Raw genomic sequence first — 19,633 nt, 5'->3', positions numbered from 1 at the left:
ATAAATGTAACGCAGATCAAAGTGCACAGTGGCCTACAGTGTACCTGCATCTAGGGTAATAGAAAATACATCAAAACCCACATTCAGAACCTCTAACCGTCATAACTTTGCCCATGTCGGTTATTTCAGTTTTTGGCTTTTAGATTTATCATATAACATATATACTTAATATAAATATATGTTAATACTTTGCCCACTGTACATGTTCTTAAAAATATTCTACTGCATGTTGTTCGTTGTCAGGGCAGCAACCATTTTGTAAATAAATAATATGGCCACTTTCATTAGAAAAACTGTTAAAAGCAGAACACTTGAATTACAAGAGCAAAAAAAAACAAAATCGTTCGTTAACTGTTATCGAGCAAAATGCACAATTAATCGTGATATTGATCTGATATTGTTCCTGTCACCCAACCCTACCTGTATCTCATCCTGAAGTTTGACACTTCGCTCTACGTAGCTGTTCAGCTCTTCTTTAGTAGCTGCTGCTTCACCTTTGACCTCCTGAAGTTCCTGAAGAAGCTCAGAACCATCAACCTCACCTGAAGACTAAATGACAAAAGGTAAAATGGTCAAAACCTGAACACGCAGTGAGTTACAGTCAGTGGGTGCAGTAATGTGTGGTTCAGTCATGGTGTGTGGTACAGTCGTGGTGTGTGGTATAGTCATGGTGTACAGTGCAATGAGTGTACAGAGTGTTGTATAATGGCTGAGTTATGCAGTGGTGGTGAGGTGATGATGGTTCTGTGTGTGGTTCAGTGATTGCGGTTCAGTGATGGCGGTTCAGTACTCACCCTCTGTAGCTCATCCTTCAGCAGAACAATCGTCATCTCTCGCTCCTTTTAAAAAACAACAATAGTAAAACAACAAACACAGGAGTGACTTTATCTAAGCAGAGAGCATCGCTCAGTCCCACTGTGGTAGTGGATAGTGGCTATGTTAGCAACATAAACACACACATGAATGTTATTTATTTTATATATAATGAATTATTTATTACACACACGTACTGGAATTAGTGAAAAGCTGTAGGAGTAAAGAAGGCTGTAGTATAAAAAGTCAAACAAACATGTACAATAAAGAGTGATGCACCTGTAGCTCTTCCTGTAGTCTCTGGGCGTGTTCTTCGAGTCTGCTTACGTCCCCTTTAGTAGCTACTGCTTCACCTTTGACCTCCTGCAGCTCCCGAAGAAGCTCTGAAATCGCACTGGAGTCTACTTCACTACCATGTGTCAAGGCCTAAAGGTCAAGTGTCAAAGGTTTGTTTTGTTTTGTTCAGAATTTACAGAATGAGTTATGAACATGCTGTAGATTGACCCTGTGGGCCATGGAGCTCTGAGCTCTGATGTTTATACTTTAAGTGTAGATTATGACAGTTTAATAAGTTTCCTCAAGTTTCACGTACCCTCTGGAGATCTGTCTGCAGCATCTTTATCATTGCATTTTTTAGCTGGAAACAAAAAAAAATGGCATAAAACCTTTAGAAACACCTGTACATAAATGCCTGCATATCTACAGTTTCTAGCAGTACAGCGTTCCCTCGCCACGTCGCGGATCACCATTCACAGACTCGTGCATCGTGGGTTTCCAAAAAATATTAATGGTAAAAATATATTGCGGAAAAAAAATATTCACAGGTTTTCTGTGGAACTCTATCTGTGGAAAATATAAATATTTGATGAATTTTTACATTAGAACATTACATGCACATAACAGTGTAGATATGGTTATTAAGGGAAATGAAAAAGTGTGGAGGAGGGCTTATAAAGTCTTAAAATACCATGTAAATACTTAAAAGAATATCAGAAAAGTAGAAACGCTATATTTACTTATCGCGGGTGGTCCTGGAAAGTAAATGAGGGAACTGTATATAAAATAATATATTTAAGTAATTCATCATCTACATTAAATGTATAACGAAATATTTTTGCACAATTTCATAAAACTCTGAGTTTTTAAATGAATGAAATGTGAGACATATAAAGACCTGCCAAAGCTGCATACTTCAACATATTTTTGATTATCCTAATCACTACATCTAGTACAGAATTCCACTGATCCCAACAATACGTCCAGTACAGACCTCCACTGGTCCTAACCACTACATCCAGTAACATACCTCCACTGATCCTAACCACTACATTCAGTACAGACCTCCACTGATCCTAACCACTACATTCAGTACAGACCTCCACTGATCCTAACCACTACATTCAGTACAGACCTCCACTGATCCCAACCACTACATTCAGTACATACCTTCACTGATCCTAACCACTACATTCAGTGCAGACCTCCACTGATCCCAACCACTACATCTAGTACAGACTTCCACTGATCCCAACAATACGTCCAGTACAGACCTCCACTGGTCCTAACCACTACATTCAGTACAGACCTCCACTGATCCCAACCACTACATTCAGTACATACCTTCACTGATCCTAACCACTACATTCAGTGCAGACCTCCACTGATCCCAACCACTACATCTAGTACAGACTTCCACTGATCCCAACAATACGTCCAGTACAGACCTCCACTGGTCCTAACCACTACATTCAGTACAGACCTCCACTGATCCCAACCACTACATTCAGTGCAGACCTCCACTGATCCCAACAATACGTCCAGTACAGACCTCCACTGATCCTAACCACTACATCTAGTACAGACTTCCACTGATCCCAACAATACGTCCAGTACAGACCTCCACTGGTCCTAACCACTACATTCAGTACAGACCTCCACTGATCCCAACCACTACATTCAGTACATACCTTCACTGATCCTAACCACTACATTCAGTGCAGACCTCCACTGATCCCAACCACTACATCTAGTACAGACTTCCACTGATCCCAACAATACGTCCAGTACAGACCTCCACTGGTCCTAACCACTACATTCAGTACAGACCTCCACTGATCCCAACCACTACATTCAGTGCAGACCTCCACTGATCCCAACAATACGTCCAGTACAGACCTCCACTGATCCTAACCACTACATCTAGTACAGACTTCCACTGATCCCAACAAAAAGTCCAGTACAGACCTCCACTGGTCCTAACCACTACATCGAGTGCAGACCTCCACTGATCCTAACAATACATCCAGTACAGACCTCCACTGATCCTAACCACTACATTCAGTACAGACCTCCACTGATCCTAACCACTACATTCAGTACATACCTTCACTGATCCTAACCACTACATTCAGTGCAGACCTCCACTGATCCCAACCACTACATCTAGTACAGACTTCCACTGATCCCAACAATATGTCCAGTACAGACCTCCACTTGTCCTAACCACTACATTCAGTACAGACCTCCACTGATCCTAACCACTACATCCAGTACAGACCTCCACTGATCCTAACCACTACATCCAGTACAGATCTCCACTGATCCTAACCACTACATTCAGTACAGACCTCCACTGATCCTAACCACTACATTCAGTACAGAGCTCCACTGATCCTAACCACTACATTCAGTGCAGACCTCCACTGATCCCAACCACTACATCTAGTACAGACTTCCACTGATCCCAACAATATGTCCAGTACAGACCTCCACTTGTCCTAACCACTACATTCAGTACAGACCTCCACTGATCCTAACCACTACATCCAGTACAGACCTCCACTGATCCTAACCACTACATCCAGTACAGACCTCCACTGATCCTAACCACTACATTCAGCACAGACCTCCACTGATCCTAACAATACATTCAGTACAGACCTCCACTGAATGATCCTAAGCTCAACATTGTGTACCTGTAGCTCATCTTGCAGCTTTTGGCTAAGCTCTTTGCAGCAGTTTAGCTCCTCCTCTGTAGCAGCTGCTTGACCTGTGACCTCCTGCAGAAGCTCGTCTGTCTGACTGCTGCTGTCCTGTGTGACCTGCGCAGAGTGTCGTTACTGCAGTTTCAGACATCAACAGGAAAAACAGAGAATTCTCAGATATACTTACATGCTCAGACATACATGCTGTGTTTGGTAAGCGGATGTGTTTGGTAAGCTCTTGCTGATATTTCTTATGCTGGGCTTAATTGAACTATATTGCACAGCTGAGTGAATCAGCTCATTTTCATGGTTTTAACAACAGTAATCCAGCAGACGTTCGGGGGTTTTGAATAAATGATCTCACAGCACAAACAAAAGTCTATACAATTGTACTACTGCACTGTTTCAAGTGCTGTGCTACTGTACTAGGTGCTGTACTACTGCACTGTATGAGGTGTACTGTACTGTAATGTACGTGTGCTGTTGTGTTCCTTAGCCTCATCTGTTCAGGACGTCCACCTACGTGCTCTGCTGGTCTTGTTCTCAGTTGGTTGATCATCTCAATAAGCACTGTCAGTCTTCTCTTGTATTCCTGCACTTCCTCTTCTGAGCTGGTTAGCAGCTGCTTCTGGAGCTCCTGATCCTTCTGCATGGAGCTCAGGGCCTTCTCCAGTTCCCTGAGCTTCTCCGTCAGGAGGCCCACTTTACCCATTGGAGCTGCCCTGGGCCCCCTCACCTGCACCCTGAGCTTCTCAACTTCCAGCTCCGCACTGGAGTCTACAAGTACACAAATGTCTTTGTCTAAAAGGGCCTCAGAGTGGAGCTCTTTGGTCTGGACCTGAACGGCCTCGAGCTGGGCCTGACTCACCAGCACAGCGGCCACCTTCTCCCTGAGTTTCTCCTCCAGTTGAGAGACCTTAAAGTGGAGAGCTTCTGCATCCGCCTGAGCTTCCTCCACCTGGAGCCTACATTCCTGTAGCTCAGCCTCTTTCTCTTCTACGCATTGCTCCAGCTCCTCCACCCTTTCGTGTAGATCAGTCACTCTGGATGCAGCACTCTCCTCTAGGGCCTGAACTTGGGCCTGGGCTACTAGCAGTGCTGCGGTTCGGTCTCTCAGAGCCTCTTCCATCTCAAACACAAACCTCTCCTTCTCCTTCCTCCTCTCAATCACCCTTTCCTCCTCTCTGTTCTTCTCCATCTCCCTCTCCTGCTCTCTCTTCCTCTCTTCCACCTGCAGACTCTCATATTTGGACAGGACTGCAGAATAATCAGCCTTTAGCATGTCAAGCTTCTTTGTGAGCTCATCAGTTTTTTGTTTCAGTTCATCATACTCCTCTTGCGGCTCATCTTGCTCATCCTCTTCCTCAGTGGATTGCTTATGCTCTATGTGGGACAGCTCCTCCTGGAGTTTCTCGATGACAGAGTTGAGCTGCTCGACCTGCTCCTCGCTGTTGTGTTTCAGACGCTCCTGTTCTCCACGCAGGTACTCCACCTGGGCTTCCAGCTCTTGTACCACCTCTCTCAGTTCCTCCACCTCCTGGGGTGCCAGATTACACAGTCAGAGCAGAAGTGAAGTTCTCCATAAAGACCATCACCCAGTCACAGGATCTCTGTTTTGCTGCTTCAAACCTGTGTTATCAAATTCTGTATTGTATATGGTATCATGTCTATAGTATTTAAAGTTCTTGAAATTTCCCAAAAGTCAATAATGAAGTGGTGAATATACATAAATACAGGCAACTAGGTAAAATTAGGCAGTAGATCTTTGGGACCGAGACTCCGGGACTGAGACTGGGTGTAATTCAAAAACTTAAAACTGCTCATGCTCCTTCAACATTTAAGAACATTAGGTACTAAAACTTTGTGACCAATGTTTTCTAATTTATAGAATGATTTTATATCCAATCATGATATAATCATCTCTACATTGCCTGCAGTTCTTAAATGTGGCCAAGCATTCCATGACATGCATACAAAAATACTGCAAGACCTGCTGCATATAATAGAGACAGAATAAGTTAAAAGCAACACTCACAAGAAAATGAACACTCAGATAAAGATAATACGACGGGAAGCATAAACACTCAAAAGAAAATGAACACTCAGATGAAGATAGGATCTTGTAATGGGAAGCATTGTGAACTAGAGATCTTGGGGTGTTTTCCAAGTTTCAATTCTGCTAGGGTGGGCTAGGGCTGCCCACCGCTCTGGGCACGTGTGCACCACAGCCCCCTAGTAATCACTGGTGTGTGTGTTAACTGCACAGATGGGTAAAAAGCGGAGGACAAATTTCAATTGCGGTGTAAAAAATCACAATTGACAAAATATGGCACATTTATTTTTACTTTTTGATCATTTAACAACCATTAGTGCAGTGCCACCACAATATTAACATACGCTATATCAGGGGTGCTCATTACGTCGATCAGGAAGTGTCGGTCAATCGCGAAGGAATGTGCGTAGATCGCGTCACATAAAATAGTAGTAGATGAATCGCACATCTGCACCGACGGTTGTATTTTGATTGACATTCACGGTAGCCAATCTGCAATCCACTCAACAAATTACGTTCGCCACCCCCCCCCCCCCCCTCGCAAGCTGAAAACTGTGGGCACCCCTGCGCTATATTATGTACAACTGGCAAAAGATTTTTAAAAATCTTATGTTTACTGTGTACTGTATGTCCTGTGTATTGTGTGTGTAGTATGTGTGTAGTGTGCTCTGTATGTGTACTGTAGCTATTTTAAATCACAATTAGTTTTTTCATTGCGCTTCCACATCCTGTCTTTCTCTATTGCTGTGATATGTGACTTTGCCTCTGGGATCAATAAAGTGATCTATCAGGATGACCGGTTGGTCACCCTGTCTGAAGACTTGGCAGTTAGGGTCTATTTTACTGATCTTTCTTCTTACTGGCTAACTTACACATTTTCTCTTTAATCAATCAATTTTTGAAATACACTTGGCTGCACTATATTTATTCAATACACAAACTTCACTACATTAATGAAGTTTATTATCCCTGTCAGCAAAACGCAAACCGTGAAGAGTGTTCAGTTTCTTTCACAATAAAACAATTCTCGAAGTGACAAACAAAAACAAGAGAGAATATTTAAAGAGCACAAATGTGTTCATGTACCTGCAGAATCACAAAAACAGTTGGACTGCATTTGTGATCTTTAAATTATTCAGGTCATTTTTTGCTACGTATCATCATGTTTTATGATATAAAATGTAAAAGTAATATGATCAAGCTATAAATTAAAAACATTTCTGACAACATGTAGCAATAAAATGGTACAAAACAGCAAAGAGAGTCGTGAGTTCAGGACCAAAGGGGGTAGTTACCCTGTCCCTGCAAGGGTCAAAGAACACAAACACAGGGCATCACCAGTCCTGGGTATGCACATACACGCACGGGACCAGCTGGATCGGAGAGTTGACCAACCGCATATGTATATAAGCCCTTACCTTGTTGTCTGGGCTTGTGTCCCGAAGCTGAAGCTTAGTGATCTGCTCATTAAGAAGAGCTATCTCCCTGTCCTTCTCTTCCCACACCTTCAAGAGTTACACACCATCACACAACTGGGCTTTACAACACCTATCTGCCCTACAACACGGCACGATGCAGAGGACAAGCTAACTGGGCTTCTGGGATCAAGTCTCCATCTACTGGACTTCATTTCCTTCAGTTGTATTTCATAGTGAAGTTCAGCACACAAACCAGAGCCACACTTCTGTGCATCAGTGCTCTGGCACTATTCACGTGTTTGAAATTAATTTAGAAATTTTTGTAAATGGCACAGAATGAACAATATCAGAAGCCATATAGTGGAGGAGCTGTATGAAGGTGTGTGAAGGTATGTGTGTTCTCCTACCGTCTGCAGGTTGCTCTGGGTTACCAGCTCCTGCTGGTGAGTGTTGATCTCTTTCTTCTGGATCTCCAGCTGCATGTGCAGCTGCTGAACCTCCTCACTTTTATTCTGCAACTCCTCTCTGAACTGTTCCAGCTGCTCCTCCAGGTTAACAATCTACACACACACACACACACACACACACACACACACAACACACTCAGCTCTCCAAACGCTGTAGCACTAAACCCCGGTTATAGTCAGCAGCCTACACGCCATTATTCTATTACTTCATGTGACTCAACACTCATGCAATTAGCTCTCTACACACCATTACAACAATCATTCCATGACAGCTAGTTACTTACACATATCAAATACTGTTACAGTCAGCACTGTTAGCATTAACATTTTCACATTAGTACAGCTCTACTAAACACAGTCAGCACTGTTAGCATTAACATTTTCACATTAGTACAGTTCTACTAAACACCGTTCGTCAAACCCTTCCCTCATTACTATATGATTACTAAGCCATTACGTTAATTGCATTACGCTTTTGACAAAGTAAAGGCTCCTCTTTGCAGCACTCCTGTTTCAGCAGCTGCAGATTTTTCAGAACCTATTAAACTAGACGTAGATGCTAATGCTATGTGAGCTGGTGCTGTCTTACTGTTGGTACTGACCATCCAAGTAGTTACTTCTCTCTCAGATTAAGTAAAATCAGCTTAAATATTCGACAATTGAGAAGGAAACATTAGCCTTGTTTAGAGCTGGGCGATATGGAAAAAAATCTTATCACAATAACTTTTTTCATATCAGTCTATATCGATATATAACACGATTAGGGTTGCAGCGGTAAGCGGTTTCACGGTATACCACGGTATTAAAATGCACGATTATCATACAATGTGCGTTAGCTTATTACCGGTAAAAGGCAAGCCAGCGGAGAAACTGACCCGCGCATGCGCAATTCCGCTCCAGTTCCAGCTACTCAGCGGTGAGAATGGCAGAAAGTGCATCAGACTTAAATTTTTTTACAAAAAAAAAAAAAAGGCTAAACTAAAATCAGCGGCGAAAATGACGCAATCGCGATGGCTCCGCCCGTGCGCGAGGACCTCGCGCGCTGTTGATTCGTGAGGTCGTGTACCTCTCGAATTTTGTAACTTTGCGCGCACCGCACCTCAGCCCAATGAACAAAGTCATGTTTGCCGGGTTTTCATACACCTCTACAAGGTGGAATTCAAGTACTTCGTCACTTTAAAGGTCCATTTCAATATTTCCCAGCACGTTAAACTTAATTAAGTTAAATATTTATACATATACTCAAAATGATTCGAAATAATTCGCTTTTTTATCACATTATTTAATGGTTGTTTATTTTCAAAACGCCCAATCTTAACATCTTCACGTTCTCTCATGTTTCGTCCTGGAATTACAAGAGGCTCATATTTGTTAACGTAATACAAGAGAACTGTTCAGTCAGACAGCTATTTGTTGTGAAACGAAGTAGTTACAATTTCAAGCATTTTAAAGTATTTTAGCCTAAATTCCAGCACTTTTCAAATCTGAAACACAAAGCAACATTAAAATTCGTCAGGTAAATGTCAATTCCCCTGTTTTTGAGGGGTGTTTCCTTATACTACCACATGTCGTTTCGGACAACACTGCAAAGAATGCGACGCGGCAAGTATGAACGCTTCCGCCGTTCGCAGAGGTTTGCGCAAGGTGTGCGCAGTCGCGCACTAGGGTCACTCGCGAAAGTATAAACCTAGCTTTTTAAGGTCCTTGCTTTCACTGGATGTGAAAGACACCATTAATTTACATGCGTTCATTTTTAAATTCTGACTTGCCTGTTTTTCATGTTAAAACCAGGCTCGTTGTGAAAGCCTTAAAATAGAAATCTCTATTGTGAAGATCATGTCAGAAATAAATCCTCTTTCTGCAGTATCTGGTTATATTCCAACTTGGCAGTAAAACGGACGTTTACAACAGTTGTTGATCAGACACTGAACCAGGCTCAGTTTATTAGATATTAAATAATTTAAACTTTTTTCAATTTTATAATTGTACTGAAATCCATGATTTAGGTTTCTCTAATTTTGCAGTATGTAAACACATGTACAGCTTATTTTTTTTAAGGAGACATTTTGTATAAAATAGTTCCAGGTTTCTACAATAAATAGTTCATTTAACAAAAAAAAAACTTATTTAATTTTTTTAAGGGTCAGTGTATCTGAATTTCTAAAGCTCTTTAAATGTATCTAGATAGATAACTAGCTGTTTAGACGAAAACTATGGCATACACTTTTTCATGCTTAATTACCTAGCAATCTACATTTAAAGACCTTTACTAATTCATTCCCGTTCCACGTAATGTGATCCTGTATAATACAACTCTTGTTTCTACCTAAAAACCTAGTCTTATTCCCTTCATCTTACCAGGTTATGTTTAGGCTATTTTGTGGCATCATTTTTCTTACCCGTGATAAAATCGCTTATCACGTTATTTCACATGTAAGCTAAATACTCTTTAAATGTAGCAAACTAGCTAGGTATTTATGAATGAATTAATGAATGAATGTTCGATTTATATAGCGCCTTTCCAGATTCCCAAGGCGCTTTACAATTTAACACAGGTACAAGTCACAGACAATCAATCACACACACACCGGCGAGAAGCGGCAGCCAATTGCGCACAGCGTACTCTCTACCGGAAGCCACAGCCCCCTGGGGGACTGAATGGGGTGCAGGAAGGGGAGAGAGGACAGACCCTAGTGGCAAAGCACCATCCACCACTGGTGTGTGCAAGCACACACACAGACACAGACACTACTTTTTATTGAACATAGAGACACAGACACACACTCAGGGAGAATTTTTTGTTGACTGCCAATTTACCTAACCTCCATGTTTTTGGACTGTGGGAGGAAACCGGAGATCCCGGAGGAAACCCACGCAAACACAGGGAGAACATGGAAACTCCACTCAGATAGGGACTTGAACCCAAGACCCCAGTGCTGAGAGGCAAACGTGCTAACCACCAAGCCAGAACCACCAAGCCATTTAGACAGAAACTAAGGCTTAAAACCCCAATTAAAACAATGTTGTTTCTTTCTAAATAGCTAGCTAGGTTAATTAATACAGCTGCTACATCTAAAGAGCTTTACTACTTAAGTCCCGTTCAATGTAATGAGAAACTGTTGTTTCTCATGAGAAACAATAGTTGTTTATGGCTAAAAACCTAGAGTGTCTGTGTAAAAGCATTCGTTCCCAAAAACTTCCATTGTGCTGTGGCTGGATTTGCAGTGTTACTGAATTTGTGGCATGTTTCAGAAATGTAGTGCATGCATCCTCATTTTGTTGAACTTGCTTGGCGCATTTATTTATTAGCACATTTGCGCTAAGCCGCCACCATTCCTACATTCAGGCTGTGTGCTTCAACCAACCCTCTAGTTCATCCACTTGATTGGTCTGGGTGGCGCTATTATCATTGGCTATTCATGTTGTCTGTCAAAACATGGCAGGAATTTAATTTAATCAATTTCTATCGAATGAGTCTTATAATTCTATCGAGACGTTATATCGATATCATTATCGTTTTATTGCCCAGCCCTAGCCTTGTTTAGTAACACTAAACAATTACAGTTACAGGGGTTACAGTTGATGTTACATCACCAAGCCGTTACAGTTGATGTTACATCACTAAGGGTGAGGGTTAGGGTGAGGACTAGGGTGAGGGTGAGGGTTAGGTGGTTGAGCTGTTCCTGGAGCTCACGGCATATCAGCAAATCTCACAGCATATCTCCTGAACAAGCTTCTTAAAATCTCTTTAAACCAAATACATAACAGCTTCAAATGAATATTGTGACAGGACGTACCTCCTTCTCCTTCCTGTCCAGGGCTTCTCTTTCAGTCTGGAGCAGAACCTCCAGTGAGACACTAGCCGTACCAGCCATAGAGTCCATAGAGGCATGTTGTGTAGTCTACACACACACATGCATACGCACGCACACACACGCGCGCACACACACACCCAAGTAACCATGCACACAAAAAGATCAAAGACACACTTTAGATTTCACAGCTGGGTTAAGGCACAATGGGAACAGTGAATGTTAAAGCACCACAGCCTGCTCACACACACACACACACACACACACACACACACACACACACACACACACACACACACACAATCCCAGCAGAATAACCTTGGCAGTTAATAGCTTTTGTAATATATTGCCATCATTCATACACGCACGCAAACAGAGTCTCTCTCGTTCACATGCTTGCTCTGCAGCATCACAGTAAAATATCCCACAGGACCAGTAGCTAAAGCGAACAGTGGTGAGGAGCAGCGTGGGCGGAGGACTCACGGACCCGGCACAGCCCGCTGGTGCTGTCCAGCAGCGCCTGTTCCAGCTCCCTCACACGCACCCCCTGCTTCTCCAGCTCCTCATCCCTCTCCTCCACATCTCTGCGCAGCTGCTCAGAACACAGCAGGACTTCACTGCAGCGCTCTGACTTCTCCGTCAGAGCAGCACGCAGCTGCTCCACCTAACAGAGAAAGGGAGGGAGGGAGGGAGGGAGGGAGGGAGGGAGAGAAAGAGGGGTGGAGGAAATGACAAAGGGAAGAGTAAATTAGATAAATGATGAGAGAAATAACAGAATGAGACAAAGAGAAAGAGGGAGGAGCAATTGTGAGAGGGTTAAACAGAAGGAGGGAGGGGAGAGAGAGAGAAATGTGTGTAGGTCACTCCAGGTTTAATAAGTACTACTGCTGAGAATGGCTGCCTAGCAACCCCTGTAAGAGTGATACAGCAAAGTGCTCACGACACCACACACAGGAGAACAGAAAAGTGTACATGTGTGTGTACATACAAACTCGCATTCCCTTCACAAGGCAAAAGAATAGAATATATAACTGTATATACATGTCTGTGTTTTGCATGCATGTTTTGTGTATATACTATTGTGTATTTGCATGTACACTGCTCAAAAAAATAAAGGGAACACTTAAACAACACAATATAACTCCAAGTCAACCACACTTCTGTGAAACCTGTTCAGTTAGGAAGCAACACTGATTGTGAATTAATTTCACCTGCTGTTGTGCAAATGGAATAGAAACAGGTAGAAATGAGAGGCAATTAGCAAGACCCCCCCTATAAAGGAGTGGTTCTGCAGGTGGGGACCACAGGCCACTTCTCAGTACCTATGCTTTCTGGCTGATGTTTTGGTCACTTTTGAATGTTGGTGGTACTTTCACACTCGTGGTAGCATGAGACGGACTCTACAACCCACACAAGTGGCTCAGGTAGTGCAGCTCTTCCAGGATGGCACATCAATGCGAGCTGTGGCAAGAAGGTTTGCTGTGTCTGTCAGCGTAGTGTCCAGAGGCTGGAGGCGCTACCAGGAGACAGGCCAGTACACCAGGAGACGTGGAGGAGGCCGTAGGAGGGCAACAACCCAGCAGCAGGACCGCTTCCTCCGCCTTTGTGCAAGAAGGAATAGGAGGAGCATTGCCAGAGCCCTGCAAAATGACCTCCAGCAGGCCACAAATGTGCATGTGTCTGCACAAACGGTTAGAAACCGACTCCATGAGGATGGTATGAGGGCCCGACGTCCACAGATGGGGGTTGTGCTCACAGCCCAACACCGTGCAGGATGCTTGGCATTTGCCAGAGAACACCAGGATTGGCAAATTCGCCAAATTCGTGTGAAAGCAGGTTCACACTGAGCACATGTGACAGACGTGACAGAGTCTGGAGACGCCGTGGAGAGCGATCTGCTGCCTGTAACATCCTTCAGCATGACCGGTTTGGCAGTGGGTCAGTAATGGTGTGGGGTGGCATTTCTTTGGAGGGCCGCACAGCCCTCCATGTGCTCACCAGAGGTAGCCTGACTGCCATTAGGTACCGAGATGAGATCCTCAGACTCCTTGTGAGACCATATGCTGGTGCGGTTGGCCCTGGGTTCCTCCTAATGCAGGACAATGCTAGACCTCATGTGGCTGGAGTGTGTCAGGAGTTCCTGCAAGATGAAGGCATTAAAGCTATGGACTGGCCCGCCCGTTCCCCAGACCTGAATCCGATTGAGCACATCTGGGACATCATGTCTCGCTCCATCCACCAACGTCACGTTGCACCACAGACTGTCCAGGAGTTGGCGGATGCTTTAGTCCAGGTCTGGGAGGAGATCCCTCAGGAGACCATCCGCCACCTCATCAGGAGCATGCCCAGGCGTTGTAGGGAGGTCATACAGGCACGTGGAGGCCACACACAATACTGAGCCTCATTTTGACTTGTTTTAAGGACATTACATCAAAGTTGGATCAGCCTGTAGTGTGTTTTTCCACTTTAATTTTGTGTGTGGCTCCAAATCCAGGCCTCCATTGGTTAATAAATTTGATTTCCATTGATGATTTTTGTGTGATTTTGTTGTCAGCACATTCAACAAAGTATTCAATGAGAATATTTCATTCATTCAGATCTAGGATGTGTTATTTGAGTGTTCCCTTTATTTTTTTGAGCAGTGTATATTGTGTATATACTCTACTGTGCTGCAGGGGTGTCCAAGCAGGGGCGGTTTGTTCATTAGGGCGATTGGGCGACGCACCACGAAAGGATGAAAAGGAACTTTTTTTTCTCTCACATTCTATCACGGTATTTAATTAGCTATGACTGTTCTGGACAGCGTCTCTTGCCTCTGAATGCCATTGTCCAATCAGCGTTGAGGTGCATTCCCTGTAGTACCACCCCTTTTGGGGCGATTTGAGTCTAACTGAAAATCGCCCTGACTGCTCTCGTAGACTGCTCTCGTAGACTCATGTTAAATGTTCTTTTTTTTCTAAAGTGTAGGCGCTGCAATGCAATGTCTATGGGTTCCGGGAGGGCTTGCCCTTACGTGCTTGCGTCAGACGTAACGTAGGGAAAATAATCTGCTCAACACTGCCAGCAATCCTTCAACTCAGAACAACTCAATCGTTTCATTAAGAGAAGTGCCATTCTGTTGTCGTAATAATCAATATAAACTAGCAACTAAGGAATTAGGGCCACCGAGACCAAATTTAAATATCAAACAAGTGAAGTGTCCACAAAGGGAGGAAAAGAATATAACCGATGATTTTGGCGAAACTGGTATGAAGGGAAAACATGTCTAGGGACTTTGAAGTAGCGAGCACCCTGTTCTGCTTTCCCTGCATTCTGCTCCATCCTTAATGCTGTTGCCCATCTATATTCTAAAATGCAACATCTAAAATAAAATTCTGTATGAGGAATACAGAAATTATTGTGAGTGGGAAAGATTCACTTTATTTAATTATTGGTAAATCTGACCTCTCTCTATGTTTAAAGTTGTTTGTGAGGGCACATTGAGAGATGACAATCTCAGTTAAATGTTCAGCCATTGTAGAGCATTAACCAAGATGATATTTACAAGATATATCGGTGCACAAATACTGTATAGTCTATAATGTAAACAGAAATATATATTTATCATTATATTTTCATTGGTTAAGTCACTGTTTTTTATTTACCCACTGAAATGGTCACCTTGGATGTCATCACAACAATGCCCCCCCCCCCCCCCCCCCCCCCGAGATATTTGTCAGAGGCCGCCACTGGTCCAAAGTACCACCCCTGTACAAATTCAGCCTGCAGCCTCTGTTGACCACAGTATTTTATATTTCACCAGAAGATGGCAGTAGACTCCAAAAAAGCGATTTTATATTTCACCAGAAGATGGCAGTGTTACTAAAGTGATACTGAATCTCTATTCAGACTTTCTCTGGGTGTGGTAGTGAATCTCTTCAGACTTTCTCTGGGTGTGATACTGAAAAGTGTTTCTCTCTCTGTAACCCTCATTCTCTTGGGCTCTTCCTCTCTGTTATAGCAGTTACAGTTTAATGGAAATAAACAATATACAAATATCAGTAATAGTATTAATATTATTACTATAATTTGTGTAATTATTATTATGAAAACAGATACAGTACTAAAATGTATGTAAATGCTAATAACAGAAATAAAAGTAGCAAGCAGAGATTATTCTTATTCTTATGTTGTTTTACAGTGAATGCAGACTTTTGTAGAGGGTGCTGTGGTCATTTTCACAAAGCATAATTTTGGTGTCAGATTTGTCTAGTGTGAATGTTTCATGGTGGAAAAGGATCTGTGGCTCTGACTCAACTTCGGTCTCTACACTTTCTGTCTCTGCCTCTCTGTATATTTTCTGCACAGGGGGTTAGTGTAAATTACCTCTTTGTACTTGCTTTTTGCTGGACTGGGGTTTGTGTAGTAGTGTAAATTACCTCTCTGTGATGTTGCTCTTTGCTGGACTGGGGTTTGGGTAGTAGTGTAAATTACCTCTCTGTGATGTTGCTCTTTGCTGGACTGGGGTTTGGGTAGTAGTGTAAATTACCTCTCTGTGATGTTGCTCTTTGCTGGATTGGGGTTTGGCGAGACTCTTCAGCTGCTGTTCGAGTTTCTGAATCTCCTGCTGAAACACATCCCGCTCATGCTCTCTGTCCATAGCTTGCTCCTGAAGGAGAAGACATCACACTTCAGCGTGTATTGAACTATAAGGGCACGATTTGACCAGAGAGACAACAGGCCAGGTTAATATTTTTATTTTTACGTTTAAAAACTTTGAACTCACGTCCAGGAAGCGGCGGTTGTTATCCAGCTGTTTCTCCAGGGCATGGATCTTCTGGGTAAGATCAGCCGTCTCCAACCGGTGGACCTCCTCCAGCTCTGCCCCACGGCCCACCTGCTCTTCCAGTTCTACCTCCAGCTGCCTCACCTGTTGGAGGAGCTCAGCATGCTCCTTCTCCGCCTGACGTTCAACATCCACCTTCTCCTTCATTAACTTCTCAGTCTCCTCCAGGAGGTCTGTGCTCATCACACACACAGAAATGTAGAGCAGCTAAGCATCATTGTGTGCAGGTGAATGGATGCTGGTTAAGCACTGCTGGAGAGGACTGAGATGGAGGCGAACAGGGCGAATTCTGCAGCTCTGACAGACTGTGTCCTAGTCACAAAGTGGTTTTAAACGTAAGGAAGGGATTTAAATAGAAAATCACCACAGGGAGGCCCAGGCAGACCAAGTGGGCACTGTGGTGTTTGTTTTTGAAGGTAAAACATCCAGTTGTGTGATGTGATGAGTCCAGTTGAACCCGGGGTCATGTTTGCATTGAGTACAGTGTCAGAGGGTCTGAGGACACTCAGGTGTGATTGTGTGGAACAGCGTCTGCCCACACTGGATAAGGTCCTCCCTCAGCTTTAACGCTGCTGAGCCCAGTCTGACACACCTGCCACAGCAGCCCATTGTTACACGCCTCCATTTCAGCATCCTGCCAGTCATGCACAGACAGGACAGTCCCGCTACCAAAGGCCTGCCCAATTCATGTCCAGCCCATCACATGACACATCGGTAACCATGGTGACAAGTGATTCAAATAATTGAGTGCATATCCCAGAGGTCTGGCAGAGTTGGGGGTTGGTGACAGTAAGATGGAAAAATACCAAAAGCAAATGGTGCACAGACAAAACATGAAACTGATAAAGAGAAAAGAGAGAAAAAAGCCTCCACTCTACAGGTTTAAACGGTAGAGAAAACGTCCTAGTCCTGCAACCCTCTCCCAACTGAAGAAAGATCAAAGCTCATTATACCTGCACTCAGCCTGGGCAAAGACAGGACTTCATTAAAATACGTTATATTAATTCAAATTACATTATGCTAACAACCTTGAAATGAAATAAAACGTAAAACAGCTTGTGGTGCAGGTACACTGAGTATGATCTTCAATCAGAACTACAGAGGAGGAATCAAAAGCTGAAGCATTTAGCCAGTAGCTCAGCTATAATCACCAATAGCAAGCAAACACTAAGCCACAATCATATGCTTCAAGATTATTATTGATTAGTATAGCTGTCAGTCATTTATGAAAGGCAATGATAGACAATAGCAGCCATGCTCATGGTGGACAGACACACACCTGCCTCAGGTGCTACATCACCTGCAGACTCAACTAGGCCTAGAGAGAGAGAGAGTGTCAAACAGAGCACAGAGCATTCATCAGGATATAAGAACACCACTACTGTCCTGGGGGAGTGGCCAGAACAGAGAGGAGGAGTGTAGAAGAGAGGGCGGAGTTAACTCATGCATGTGTTCTGTGTGATGTAGGCTTTGGTGTGTCATGATGAGTGTACAGAGGGTTTTGCTGGAAACAACATTTGTATGTGTGGAGATCTCAGGTTGTCAGGACTGGTATAAATGAATCACTGATGTGAATGTAAATCCTATATTCAGCTCATGTGTGACACCTTCCTCAAAAAAAACAAAACGGTATGACTAATAATATATGCGACAGCATCCTTACAGCATCCCAACATATGCAGTTCTGACTGTAAAGATTTCAGTGCTATGTTTCAATTATTAGTGACTATAATGATGTGGGGGAAGTGCTACAGTGTAATGTAACATTACAGCAGGCAAATGTCCTACAACAGTGTGGGGGGGGGACACAACTTGGTAATGTACTATAACAGTGTGGGGGATGTGTAACATGGTAATGTCTGCAGTGTAACCTCCACATACTGAAACAGACTGCAGTGTAACCTCCACATACTGTAACAGACTGCAATGTAGCCTCCATATATTGTAACAGACTGCAGTGTAACCTCCACATATTGTAACAGACTGCAGTGTAACCTCCATATATTGTAACAGACTGCAGTGTAACCTCCACGTAACAGACTGCAGTGTAACCTCCATATATTGTAACAGACTGCAGCGTAACCTCCATATACTGTAAAATGTGTGCAACATACGCAGTTCTCGAACTCCAGCCATGTCCCTCATGGCATCCTGTTGTCGTGACAATAACTCCTGTTGGTTGTACACGTTCTGCCGCTCCTGTTCCAGCTCACGCAGGCGGCTGCTGGTAACGTGGAGCTCCTGCTCAAGCTGTGTCTGCAGCTGGACCCTCTCACGCACCTGCTCCTCCAGAGCCCGCCTCTCACCTGAGTAGCCATCAATCAAACCTGACACAGAGCATTCAGAGACAGTCTGAGCAGCTGGGAACCAAACCTGATGCACAGAATTCAGAGACACTGCATGGGAATCTGAAATAAGACCAATTAGAAAAATACAGAATAGAGCATCTACACACATATGCAGGCAGAAACAGATAGATAATAAACTCAGACCTTAACAGTTAAAAACTGAGATGTATAGAGATGCAAACTGTGTTAACGGACATTAACATGCTAAATCAGGAAAGTCATTAGAATGAAATAAACATGAACTCCTGCTACTGCCACACCTTTGAGACACAAAACACCTCAGAACACAAGACCCATAAGCAAAATATCTCACAACAAACACACACATACACACAAAACATCTCAGAACACACACACATACACACACAAATCATCTCAAAGCACAGACACATGAGCGAAACATCACAGAACACACACACAAAACATGTCAGAACACAGGTTCACAACCTGATACTTAGCAGACCGAGGAGAGGAGAATCTACCCACATACTCCCTAAACAAAATCTCACACCCACGTCCATAAACCTAAAATACCTCCACTCATCCCACATACCTCCTTCCACCCAATATACCTCCATCCAAACATCTTCAGGGGAACAGCATAGACATCTAATGTCTGGACCAATTAACACTGGTTTCTCAAAGTTCTGCTTCTACGGAGTTCAGGAGTGATTTACAGCAACAGAGTTAGGGTGAGGGTTAGTGTCTTTTCTACTGGAACTGGGCTTTGGAGATTTAAACTGCACACAGCCACGAGCCAGTCCAGACACGCTGCCTCTTAGCAGGGGACCCACCAGCAATTTGTCCTGGACTCAACAAGGTAGTTCAGCTTCTAACCACCTGCAGGTTGAGAAACATGACCCACCCCACTCCCATCTGCCTCAACACGTCACTCAGAGGGTATGTTACCACT

At 43.4% G+C, this 19,633-nt stretch overlaps 1 protein-coding gene across 7 annotated transcripts in view; it reads right to left on the bottom strand.

Annotated features, from left to right (window-relative positions):
- akap9 (A kinase (PRKA) anchor protein 9) overlaps positions 1 to 19,633 on the bottom strand; it is a 98,986-nt gene that overhangs the window by 25,744 nt on the left and 53,609 nt on the right. For 5 of the 7 annotated variants that reach the window (XM_077006641.1, XM_077006640.1, XM_077006642.1 and 2 more), the window contains 14 exons: positions 18,487 to 18,699; positions 17,652 to 17,690; positions 16,313 to 16,545; positions 16,076 to 16,195; positions 12,035 to 12,211; positions 11,533 to 11,637; positions 7,676 to 7,828; positions 7,269 to 7,355; positions 4,321 to 5,334; positions 3,789 to 3,914; positions 1,406 to 1,450; positions 1,093 to 1,239; positions 795 to 839; positions 421 to 549 (listed from right to left, as the gene is read on the bottom strand). In XM_077006641.1, coding sequence (XP_076862756.1) covers positions 421 to 549; positions 795 to 839; positions 1,093 to 1,239; positions 1,406 to 1,450; positions 3,789 to 3,914; positions 4,321 to 5,334; positions 7,269 to 7,355; positions 7,676 to 7,828; positions 11,533 to 11,637; positions 12,035 to 12,211; positions 16,076 to 16,195; positions 16,313 to 16,545; positions 17,652 to 17,690; positions 18,487 to 18,699 — 2,633 coding nt within the window. The remainder of the gene's footprint in view (positions 1 to 420; positions 550 to 794; positions 840 to 1,092; positions 1,240 to 1,405; positions 1,451 to 3,788; positions 3,915 to 4,320; positions 5,335 to 7,268; positions 7,356 to 7,675; positions 7,829 to 11,532; positions 11,638 to 12,034; positions 12,212 to 16,075; positions 16,196 to 16,312; positions 16,546 to 17,651; positions 17,691 to 18,486; positions 18,700 to 19,633) is intronic. The other 2 variants (XM_077006646.1, XM_077006644.1) reach the window with 2 other exon arrangements.

Source organism: Brachyhypopomus gauderio, chromosome 5 (assembly GCF_052324685.1).
Source record: "Brachyhypopomus gauderio isolate BG-103 chromosome 5, BGAUD_0.2, whole genome shotgun sequence".
Classification (NCBI taxonomy): Eukaryota; Metazoa; Chordata; class Actinopteri; order Gymnotiformes; family Hypopomidae; genus Brachyhypopomus; species Brachyhypopomus gauderio.
The sequence above is the reverse complement of the archived record's forward strand: the minus strand, read 5'-3'. Positions and strand labels throughout refer to the sequence as shown.